The sequence below is a fragment of the Chinchilla lanigera genome, unplaced genomic scaffold, assembly GCF_000276665.1.
Source record: "Chinchilla lanigera isolate Chin_1 unplaced genomic scaffold, ChiLan1.0 scaffold00068, whole genome shotgun sequence".
Taxonomy (NCBI): domain Eukaryota; kingdom Metazoa; phylum Chordata; class Mammalia; order Rodentia; family Chinchillidae; genus Chinchilla; species Chinchilla lanigera.
This window is the reverse complement of record NW_004955469.1, coordinates 6,849,379-6,861,497: the sequence shown is the minus strand read 5'-3', so window position 1 is coordinate 6,861,497 and position 12,119 is coordinate 6,849,379. Positions and strand designations below refer to the sequence as shown.

The window sequence follows — 12,119 nt, the reverse complement described above, 5'->3', positions numbered from 1 at the left end:
TACCACCTCAGTTTACTATTTGGTTCCAAATATGAATTTAACAATACAATTTAAAATAATACATTTAATCTTGACTTACTGGTTTTATCAGCTACTGCTAGTGCTATCCCGTAGCTATTACACCCCCTTTCTTTGATGGCAGAACAGATTTGTTTGGCTAACTATCCATATCACAGGACATGAGGGTCATGCAGTAGTACTCCAAGTCAGTCCTCCTCAGCAACTGGTTAGGGTGTACACTAGCCAGACATGTGAGGCCTTTTATTTCCCTCCCCCCATTTTGTAATAATGGTGGTGGTGATGGGGTAAGGTGGGTTGGTAAGAGAGCCTTTTTGAAAAAATTTTCTGGCTTTTGAAAAAAGAGATTCATAGGAAAGAAATGGTCTGTTTTTCCTGTAATATATAGTTTTGTTTGCACATGATAGTTATAACTATGACATGCCAAGGATTGTTGAGCAAAAAGATTAAAAGAACCCGAGCCTTGATACCAGTGCTAAAACTCTACAGTGATGATTCTTGGACCCACCTCTTATCTTAGATTGCCTCAATATCTGAGTTAAAATATTTTCTTTGATTTACTAATTTGAGCCCACCTTTTTACTTTCATTGTTGCTGAGAGCATCTTAGCTGAGATACTGAGAGAAACCTGCTTACAGACAGCCTTAAGTGGACACACATGCAAAACTCCTGCACCTACAGTGCAAGGGGAATTGGCTGCCCCACTGCTGAAACAGCAGGATCAATGGCCTAGAACCCAAAAAGGAGGCTGGATAATGTGGCTTGATAGACAACAGAGTTATCATTTTACTTGGCACTATAAATTGTTTTTGTGTACTGACACTTCTGGGAGCTTTTAACATAATTAGCCCAAAATTCTGTTTCTTCCACTTGGTGGATAATTCATTCTGTTGGGCTACTAAGGCTACTGAACTATGGTTATGCCTCCATGAGATTGAAAGGAAACACATGGCAGCAGCATTCTCCTCTCTGCATCTTTTGTTTGTTTTGAGACAGGGTCTTGTTATGTAGTTCAGGTCTGCCTTGAATGGCTATAAAGCTCAGTCAAGACCTTGACCTAGCAGCCATCCACCTGCCTCAGCCTCGTGATTGCTGGAATCATAGGCATGCACCACCATGCCCAGCTCCTCTCTGTATCTTTATCCCATGTACATCCTTTGCAGGGCTACTCTGATGATGAGCTGCTTTAGAGACAAATAGAAACAGAACAACTTTTTCATTCATTCATGAGCCTGACCTCAACTGTAAGCATGGTCTTCCACATTGAACCTTTCATTTTAGGTAGTACTTGTATTTCAGCATATAAAATGAGAAAATCAGCATACCTACACTTTTTGTATTTTTTAAATTTAGCATTTGATCACATACTTCTTGCAGTGTGATTCAACTTTCAAGTAGGTATCTTTACCTGTATCTTTAACTCTTTGTATTCCTCATAGTACCAAGGACAGCCCATTTAGTTAAAATTTAAATACAGAGAAACTATTAAGCATTTCTTATTCTTATGCTCTCTAAAAATTAACTATAAACAGTAACAAGAAGGAGTTTATCTTCAATGAATATCTCAGAACATATTATGGCTCCATCTTTTTATTTTTCTTTTCTCTTCCCTTTATTTTTCTTTGAATGCTTTATTCCACCTTAGCATTTAAAAATTATTCTTTTTTGTATTATTCTATTATTTAAGATTTCTTTTTATCTCATTTGTCTTCTCTTTCATCATTTCCCGTTTTCTAGTTGGAATGGAAGCATATTTGTAACACCTATTATAATGATAAATGTAGTTTTTAATAGCTAGTATACATAAATGCTACAATATGCCAGATATTATGCTAAGAGTTTTACTTTATTTAATCTATACAACTACTTATGAGTCAAAGGAATTATTAGACAATTCGTATGGTTAAGTAACTAGCATTCTTAGAAGGGTAAATGATTTGGTTAAAGCAGCCCTCTGTTTAGGACAGAGACTTGAAACCACAGGTAACTCTTACATTACACCATACTGTCTTTCTAATATAAGTTATCTCCTTATATCTTTTCCTCCCTGAATTATAAAGGGTCAAGGAAATTTCTGGAAGCACTTCTAAAACCCTAAAGCAATCTATATATCTGGTTGAAAAGTATAGAAGGATTAATAACAAGAAGCAACAATCTACAGCCCCACTTCACTTCCCAAAGATGACATTTTTAACCATTTATTTTTAGTGCTATCTTTTGTGTGTGTGTGTGTGCACTGGGAATTGAACTCAGGACCTTGCACTTGCCAGGCAGGCACCTGTGCCACTGAGGTACATCCCCATTAACCATTTATTTTTGTGGTCCTTGATGATTATGTCCATATCTGCTGCTTACACAATTTTAAATATTTATGCCATTATACCTACTCATTTCCTGTCACGAGAAAGATGATTTAACTCACAACTCCCAGGGCCCCCAAACTTACATTTTCCCTTTATTCTCCCAATGTAATAATAAGATCACTAGACATTAACCTTGCAAACTTTAAACAACATAAATGAACTTTATTTTCTGTTTAAACAATCATAAACAATCTTTCTTGCTACTGTATTTTGTAAATTGGGCTATGCTCCTCTTTATTAATTTAGTAATGATGTCCAATCTAAATAGCTTATATCTCTCTCTTTTCTTTTTCTTTTTGAGACAGGGTCTCGCCATGCAGTTCAGACTGGCCTTGAGCTTGCTTTGTAGCCCAGGCTGGCCTCGAACTCACAACGATCCTCCTTCCTCAGCTTCCCAAGTGCTGCAATTACAGGCGTGTGCCACCACACCCAGCCAATAGCTTGTATCTCAAAAAATGAAAATTAAATGGCTTTTAACTTGTCTCAAAGTGCACTGTTATGAGCCAGCAGTCTTTAATTGACTATAAGGGTCCCTTACCCCCATCCCAACAGACCAAAGATGAGTCTTTGAGTGTTTCATGAAGGTGCTGGGAGTGGATTTGACCTAACTGCTGTAATGATCGGCTGTCTAACCTTTGAAAACTAGGAGAGTACAGTACTCACCTGCTGTTGTCCCTGTAATCGCTGTTGTAGCTGAAGTCGAAGCTGGTTAGGTGCGGCTGGAGGTCTGTTTAGAGTCTGCCTGGGCTGCATGCCTATGCCAGGTGAAAAAGCGCCTCGGGGAGGCGTTACCTGAACAGGCATTGTTCCCAGAGAAGGCTTCTGTCTGACCATGCCTTGGAAAGGGCTGGGGAGACTGGCAGTAGGAGAGGGAGAAGAGTAAGGCTGGGGATAGAGGTTGGGTCTTTCTTCCATCATCAAAGGTGGTGTTGCTTGTTGTGGTGGGAATCTCTCTGACAGTACATCTAATCCACCCCCCTGTTAAAAAAGAAGCCAGAAGATTTTAGAAATAAATGTATGCTAATAAATTATATGCATCTCTAAATATAACTCGATCTGAGAGTGGGCAGAAAGTGTCATCATAATACATACATTCTAAATTCATGCTGTCTAGAAGTTTATCACCTAAAGGAATCATTTGTGAAACTGCTTTTGAAATGGAATAATAAATTAAATGAGATGTTTTAAATCTCAATAAAGAGATGAAAATATGGATAAAATACAGGTCTTAAATTAATAACATGAAGCTACAAGTTTGAAAAGAACTTCAGTGCAAAGCCTAAGAACTAATGAACTTTACATTAGGTTACCATGAGAAGTAGAGCCCCTCAAACAGGAAGCAATTAGGCATTTTTCTATGTCAAATACAGAAGTCATGCTTTTACCTTTCTTGAAAAAAATTCATACCTGATGTAACAGAAGGGCACAGAGTTATGGCTTTCAGTGTAACTGTTACTCACTGTAAGAAATATAGCTGAAACTGGGACCTGGTTTGCATATGTGGGTTTGTAACTGCAAGGAAAGTATCATGAAACATAACTTGCCCTTTCTACGTGCTACACACTCTGGAGCTTGTATTCGACATGTTTCTCCATTTGAAAAAGGCCAGTCCTGATGCACTAAATTGATTTTGTCACCCCACAATCTGAAAAATGCTAACCAGGAAGCTGGAAATTCATGGAATATGTAAATTGAAATCAAGTATGAACGAGAGGTAACGTACACCCTAAAATAAGAAGTGATGATATAAATTGGGATTCTATTTTAGCTGGTGTTTATAAGATTCTGTTCTACAGTGAAAACTTAAGGCTTTTAAATTTACCTATTTCTAATTCTTTTTGTTTAAAATGTTCACCTATTATATAGTTTGATAACTTTGATGGGGTAAATATAAAACAGCTAAAGCATGATAGAAACAATATTGAAAAATCTTGCAAAAACCCACTTTCTAGTGCCTCAGTGCTGTACTGTTTAAACGGCAATTTTAACAGATACCTGAACAAGTTTGTCAATTCCCAGTGCTCTGTCTAGTTCAGCAAGCTCAGTTTCATCTTTGCCACTGAGGAAAGACACGAGCTGTTCTAGAAGAGCCTTCTCATCATTTCTTCCTTCCACTGTTGTTGGTGGACAGAGCAGTTCATCTAACTGTGAACTAATACACTGGCTGCAGGATCAAAAATAGGGATGTTTCAGATGGATGAAGCAAAAATTAGTCAATCTTAAGAATGCAAATATATATAAACATACGCATGTGACATGTGCAAACCCAGTTCTAAGAAATTCTCTGTTAAGATGCTTGACAATTCGAATGCACTGAAATGTTCTATCCTTAACATGCAAAAATTAAAAGAACACTAGTATGCAGCTTGAATACATTTTTTATTCTTTGGTCAATCACTGAATTTTTTTCCATCTGTTTATGTTTATGTTAACTTATAGAAATAGCTTGGAAAATTACAGTTACAAAAGGAAAATTTTTAATAAAAGTAAAAAATAAATATCAGACAAAAATTCAGAAAAAGTCATTTAGCCTATATTTAGATTTATTCTATTTATTCAATCGATACCATTATTAATTGAACCATAATTAAACAATAGATGCTACTTTACTTTTAAAAAATGACCAAATCATTGAGAACATAACTATCATATACAAAAGAAATCAAACTGAAAAAATGAAACATGCTAGGAATTAAGCAATAAAACATACTGTTCATTTATCCATGTAGAAAATATACAGTTTAATCCACACTGATATCAACTGATGTATAAAACTTAGAAATATATAGAAAATGGTAGTAGCTGCACTAATATAACAATGTAATTGTAATGATTCGTCCTCTGGAAGGTAAATGAATCCACAGTTAAGGTGTTAAGGCTCTAACTCACAGTCCATACTATCTGTCCTCCTTTGGTTGTCATGTATGAGATATATGCTGTGCTATGGACCACAGTTGCCTGTGTGAAGTAAGAAATTAAATTCTAATCAGAATAGAGCACTGAGTACATGTAGAAAGTATTCTCCTTACCATCTTCCTCCAAAGAAAAATGCTAGGCAAAGTAATTACCTAACTAAAAATTTATGGGCAGCATAATTGTCACGCTGAGGTCAATTCATTCATTGGTCCCAGGAATATCATGGTAATCAAGGCAAAGTAATAGATGAAATAGAAAACAATAGCTGCACACCATATCCATCTGCTGGTGATTACCATATACACTACTAGCCTGTGGTCATGTAATAAATAAATCTCTTTTGATTTCATGTTTTCCCTACATCCCCCATTACTTTCCAATAAACATTTATATCACTTCCTATTTTACAAAATACCAATGCAGACTGGAATCCAACTGAGTTTGGGAAAAGTAGTTCTTGGCTTAGAGGATGTTATATGATATTTTATAAATTCAAAATGTATTACTTACTCTTCTGGTTTTGTCTGATTTACAGCTGTCGCAGCACTGTTTGCCCATGGAATCTGATCACCTGTTCCTGGTTGTCCAAACTGGTTATCAATTGTCTCCAATTCTAGCTCAGGCAATCCTGATTGAGGAAGAAAAGGTCACTGACTGTCACAATGGCGGGAAATAACAGTATTTTCAGGAGTAATACATTGCAGAGTGATATCTTCTCTATGAATACATAGTATGTAGATGCTTGAAATTCAGTTGCAACTAGAACTGTGGAACAAATTCTGTGACCAGAATTGTGGAAAGAATTAAGTTCATGAACTGAGGTACTACTTTATATCATATTTTAGTGATATAAAGGTTACTTATTCAGAAACATGAACCTTCTTGATTATGGCCATATATAATAAAAGTAAATGAGATATGAAAAGGTCTGAATCAAAGAAAAGCTGGTTAAAATTGCACATAGGTTGATGCTACCATAGGGGAAACAAGAACTTTGTCAGAAATTATTTGTTTTAGCTGGGTGTGGTGGTGCATGCCTGTAATCCCAGCACTCAGGAGGTTAAGGCAGAAGGATTGCTGTGAGTTTGAGGCCAGCTTGGGCTACCTAGTGAGTTCAAAGCCAGAATGAATTGCATAGTGAGACCCTGTCTCAAAAAAAAAAAAAAAAATTATTTGTTTTAAAGATAAAGACAATGATTTTGGTTAACTGCTTCCTTAAGCTATAGCACATAAGACTATGCTGTAAGTAGGGACGCCATCACCATGAAAGGAGATCTACAAGCAAAGAGATAAAACACATTCAAATGCGGGGTGTGGTGGTGCACGCCTATAATCCCAGCACTCTGGGAGGCTGAGGCAGGCGGACTGTTGTGAGTTCAAGACCAGCTTGGGCTACAAAGTGAGCTCAAGGCCAGCCTGAACTGCATAGTGAGACCCTGTCTCAAAAAGACCAAAAAAAAAAAAAAAACCACAACCAAAAAAAAAAACCATTCAATGAACAATGAGGTTAGATTATGTTTTGGAATGGAAGCAAACAGTATATGTATCCTTTTTTTTGTAGCTTAGAGTTTTTCTGTAGGAACTTTTTGAAAGCTTTATGATAAACTTCTGTTTGATACCCTTATTATCTCTGAAATGTTGATAGTAGAAACAATTATAAATAACTTAAATTCCAGAAATTTAGGAACTGACTAATGAATTATGTCAAAACTGTTGATAATGTGCCATTAAATAAAAAAGAAACATTCTAAGCCATTATGTTCAGGATGACTCTGTTTTTATAAACTATTTCATATACATTAATAGAATATATTCTGGGATGCTCTCTCTATCTTCTTAGTTCTTTTTAGGTAGTGACTGTAAGGACTACTTTTCTTTTTATAATGGTGTGCTGTAACTTCTAAAATGAATATATATGGGGCTGGGGATTTAGCTCAGCGGCAAAGCGCCTGCCTGGCAAGTGCAAGGTCGTGAGTTCGGTTCCCGGTACCGGAGAAAAACCAAAAAAAAAAAAAAAAAAAAAAAAAAAAAAAAAAAAGAATATATATTAATTGATCATTGTTATGGGCTAAACTGTGCCCCTCATTCATGTATGAAGTCCTAACTATTAGTGCCACAAAATATGACTGTGAAGAAAGGACCTTTATAAGAAAGGACTTTCCATTAATTTTAAATAGGTCATTATGGTGTGCTCCAATCCAATCCAATCTCTTTATAAGAAGAGATTAGGACACATAACACAGAGAGAAGGGAGCCATCTTCAACCTAATGAAAGAGCCTTCAAAAGAAACCAAATCTGCTGACTTCTTGATCTTGGACTCCTAGCCTCTAGACATTCTAGGTGAGAAAATAAACTTCTGTTTGATACCCTCAATCTGTCGTAGTTTGTTATAGCAATCCTAACTTTTTTTTAATTTTTAAAATAAAAGCTAAAAAGGCCTTGACATTTCTTTTCGTTCTTACAGTGCTAGAAACTGAAGCCCGGCTCTCTCATGCTGGCTAAGAAGTATTAAGTGCTATACCACTAATCTATATTCCCAGTCTAGGCCTCGAAAGTTTTTTTGTTTTGAGATAGGATCTTGCTATGTAGTCCTGGCTGGTCTTGAATTTTCTGTGTAGCCCAAGCAGGCCCCCTGTCTTAGCCTCCCATGTGTTGGGATTATACATGTGTGCTACCTTACCCAGTTTAGGTCTTGGAGTTTTGAGAGAAAAATTATTTAGGACATCATGCTAATAAATAAAGAATACATGGATGTAAGGATATCTGAATTATGCAAAAACATGTCATGTTTTTGTGAAATATATTCAATTTTTAGTATAAATAAAAATAGAAATCTATATGAACACATTCTATTTTAAATACAGCTTTCAATAAAACTGATCTCTATCATGGCAAATAATAGAAAAATCAAATTCTATAGGATTCTGAAAAAACAGAAGACAAAAAATTAAAAATAATGGTAACAGAAATTATTTAAGTCAAATCATATTTAAATTGGGAAGTTGGTCAAAGAAAATTACCCGAAGCAGTGCCATTGCCTTGCTCCACATATCACTCAATCCTATTCCCTTTAAGAAATATAATCTAGCCAGGCATGATGGTGCATGCCTATAACTCAGGAGGCAGAGGAAGGAGACTGCTATGAGTCTGAGGCCAGCCTAGGCTGCATAGTGAGTTTCAAGGCCAGTGGGGACTACACAGTGAGACTATCTCCAAAAAAAAGAAAAAAAATCTAGACAAAACCAACTACATGTGGGGGTCGAAGGAAATTTAAATGACTGTATATCATAAAGAGATAATAGGTATTAGAAGATAAAGTTTATTTGATAGGGCATAATATCTTATGTAACTAGCCTCGATGGAGAAATTTTAAGAAATTAAGTTAAACAAAAATTTTCAAAATACAGAAGATTGATGCACCAAATTTAATGTCTAGGCAAATATAAACAAACACAAAACAAATAATTTAATTAAAAACTTTGTATGCATATAGGCTGCATGCTTAAAAGAAATTGTATTTTATTCTGAAAGTCACTGATTTTTTTGAACTTTTTTAAACAACTGTCTTCTATAGAAAAATTTGAGGGGTGGTGGAATTGTTTAAGAAATACACAGCTTCTCTCTCTTTCCAATAAAATAAACCTACTCATGAATAAACATGTACACATGTAAGACGAGGCAAGTGTGGCCATTTTTGTTGTAGAGGACCAGCTGAGGCTTGAATAGAAAAGGCTTTCAGGAGCTGTAAACAGGACGTTAATATTTATTACCATCTTTTTTTTCCTTTTGTACTGGGGATTTAAATCAGGGTCTTCATGTGGAGCTACATCCCCAGCCCTTTTTATTTTAAAATTAATTCTATCTATTGATTGATGCATGCATGCATGCATGCATGTATCCATCCATCCAGTTAGTTAGAACTGGGGCCTTCACAATGGGCTATGTTCCCAGTTCTTTTTAAACATTTTGTGTCAGGGTCTTACTAACTTACTAAATTGTCCAGGCTGAGTTTAAACTTGCAATCCTCCTGTTTCAGCTTCTCTTGGGATTACAAGTATGCACCACCATGCTAAACTTTTTTAAATTTTGAGACAGGGTCTCACAAAGTCACTAAATTGCTCAGCCTGGGTTTGAACTTACAAGCCTTCTGCCTCAGCCTCCTAGAGTGCTGGGATTACAAGTATACACCTGGCCTTTTTTCTCTTTTTGAGATGAGGTCTTGCTGTGTTGTTCAGGCTGACCTCAAACCCCTAGACTCAAGCAATCCTCTAGTTTCAGCCCCCAGAGTAGCTAGGACTACAAACTCATGAGACTGCACTCAGATATTTGTTATCATCTTTGCAAAAAGTAAACATTGCCAGGTATGTTGGTGCACACCTGTAATCCCAGCAGGCAGGAGGACTGCCATGAGTTTGAGGCAAGCCTGGGCTACACAGTGAGTTCAAGGCCAGCCTAGGCTACATAGAGAGACCCTGTCTCAAAAAGGCAAAAAAAAGAAAAAAAAAAAAAAAGGAGTCAACATTGCTGGGGATATAGCTCAGTGGCACAGCAACTGCCTGGTAAACATGAGATCTTAAGTTCGATTCCCAGTACCAAAAAAAAAAAAAAAAAAAAAAAAAAGTCAGCATTATGCTGTCTGCCACTTAAAATCTAGCTAAAAGGGAAACTTTATAACTTTATGTTCACATTAGTCACTAAACCCAGCAAAACAATTATACTATCAAGTAATAAAAACTTTTCTGTATATGATGTAGCATATCATCTTAACCAGGAAGATAGCTTTTGCATGTTGTACAACTTGAAGAGTGATAAATGAGGGACTACACAGCAGTCACAAGAAATCACTGGAAAAAAAAGATCAACTCAATCCACAATAAAATAAATAGCTTAGAGCCAGGCGTGGTGAAGCACACCTGTAATCCCAGCACTGAGGCTGGGGCAAGAGGACTGCCCTGAGTTTGAGACCAGCCTAGGCTACAGAGTGAGTTTAAGGCCAGCCTAGAACACATAGTGAGACCCTATTTCAAAGCCTTCCTCCTTCAAATGAACAGTTTAATACTGCACTGAGGATACCTGAAAAAATTCACCAGACTGATAAAGATGAGAAAGTGCATTATTTAAAGCATTGAGAAAAGCTATAGAAATAGGAAAATTAACTGGTGTAATCTGTGAGAAGGGCCATTTGGTAATATGTTTTTCTATGCTTTGGCCCAGACATTCTATTCGAATTTGTATTTCAGATATACTTTCATAAGTGGTAAATTATCTCTACATAAGATTACTCATTATAGTTTTGTAACAGCAAAAGATGCTTATCATTGGCAACTGGTGAAGTACATTCTGGCACAGATTTAAAAAAGCACAAGTTATTAAAAAAAGAACAAAGAAGCTCTTTGTGTGCTAATATAGAATGGCATTCAAGCACAAAGGTTTAAGATACAGAGGAATGAATGTGTACACTATGACACCATTTGTATAAAAAGCAGGTAAGTCTGTGCATGTTACATTAATTTTTTGGATATAGAGAAGTAACACTGCTTCTAGGATGGAGAGACTTTCTATATCTTTTTTTGTAGGGGGAGTGGGTATGCTACGTAGCCCACGCAGTCCTCAAACTTGCACTACCTTCCTCAGCCTTCTAAGTGCTGCCACACCTGGCTCTTCATTGCACATGTACATGCACACACACACACACACACACACACCCCTATATTTTTGGTGTTGTCTTGAATCTAGAAGCATGTGAATACCTTACTTACTGTAAATGTAACCTCAAAAACAAGGATGTTAAATTGGATATTTTTAAGTACTGAGAATGTATATAATGCTGCTTTTTATAGTCACACAATATTTTTAATATATTATAAACAGATTTTAAAACTAATCATCCCAGAATGTGAAAACAGAACACAAAAACAACTGCTTCTAAAGGTCATTCACTTGATCCACTGATGTTGTTAATCCACAAATATTCTTCAGGAGTGATCTTAACCAGTCTATAAGTCCTTCTAGAAAGTAAATCTTCTCATAGGTATATTTTATTTTAGTTATAATTTAAAAAATAGTATTTCCCTTTGATGTCAAGAAATTTGGTTCTAAATAACTGGAAGTGTTCAAAAGCTAAATCTACCCTCAAACAATAGGGATTTGGAGACAGTTCAAAGAATACTGCACAGGTTTTGAAGGTACTGCCAAAGCATGTCCCACACATTTTGATAAAAAATACCCTCAAAAAGGCATCTGTTCTGAAAAAGCAGTATTCACCTAGATGTCCTCTTATGGTACACCTCCAATAAAACTGTTTAAATTGCTTGGTAACACTCGGTGACTGTGTGAATGTGTATATAAACAGCAAGTTCTGAGACCAAGCAGGCAAAAATTTAAATTCTGGTCCTGTACTTACTAACTGTGTAACTTTGGGCAAAGTTTTGGCAGTGTATAATTTTTCTTCTCTGAACTTTGGTTTTCTCATATGTAAACAGACATAAAGAGATTTTTTTGGTTCAATATGACAGATTTATCATCTATATTTTACTCCTTCAAAAATATCACTGAAACAGATGAAAAAGGTAAAAAAAAATTCATACCTAAAAGACAGAAGTATTAGGCAGCAGACTTGAACAACTGGGAATTTCTGAGAGATAAAAAGCACAGGCATAAACAATCATACTGAAACTTCAACTAAACTAATAAATAGGAGAAAGGATTTTCTAAAATGTGTTTGTGATAAGGAAGAGCCCAAGGGCAAGTGCTGGGATAACTAAAGGACAACAGAAAACAGAACACCTGCCCCCAGGCCTCTTCTCTAAGCAGCTGACTCT

The 12,119-nt window shown here is 36.1% G+C and overlaps 1 protein-coding gene across 5 annotated transcripts in view; it reads right to left on the bottom strand.

Moving 5' to 3' along the window:
- Ncoa1 (nuclear receptor coactivator 1) overlaps positions 1-12,119 on the bottom strand; it is a 215,808-nt gene that overhangs the window by 31,090 nt on the left and 172,599 nt on the right. For all 5 annotated transcript variants that reach the window (XM_005400388.2, XM_005400389.2, XM_013522653.1 and 2 more), the window contains 3 exons: positions 5,808-5,925; positions 4,377-4,545; positions 3,045-3,359 (listed from right to left, as the gene is read on the bottom strand). In XM_005400388.2, coding sequence (XP_005400445.1) covers positions 3,045-3,359; positions 4,377-4,545; positions 5,808-5,925 — 602 coding nt within the window. The remainder of the gene's footprint in view (positions 1-3,044; positions 3,360-4,376; positions 4,546-5,807; positions 5,926-12,119) is intronic.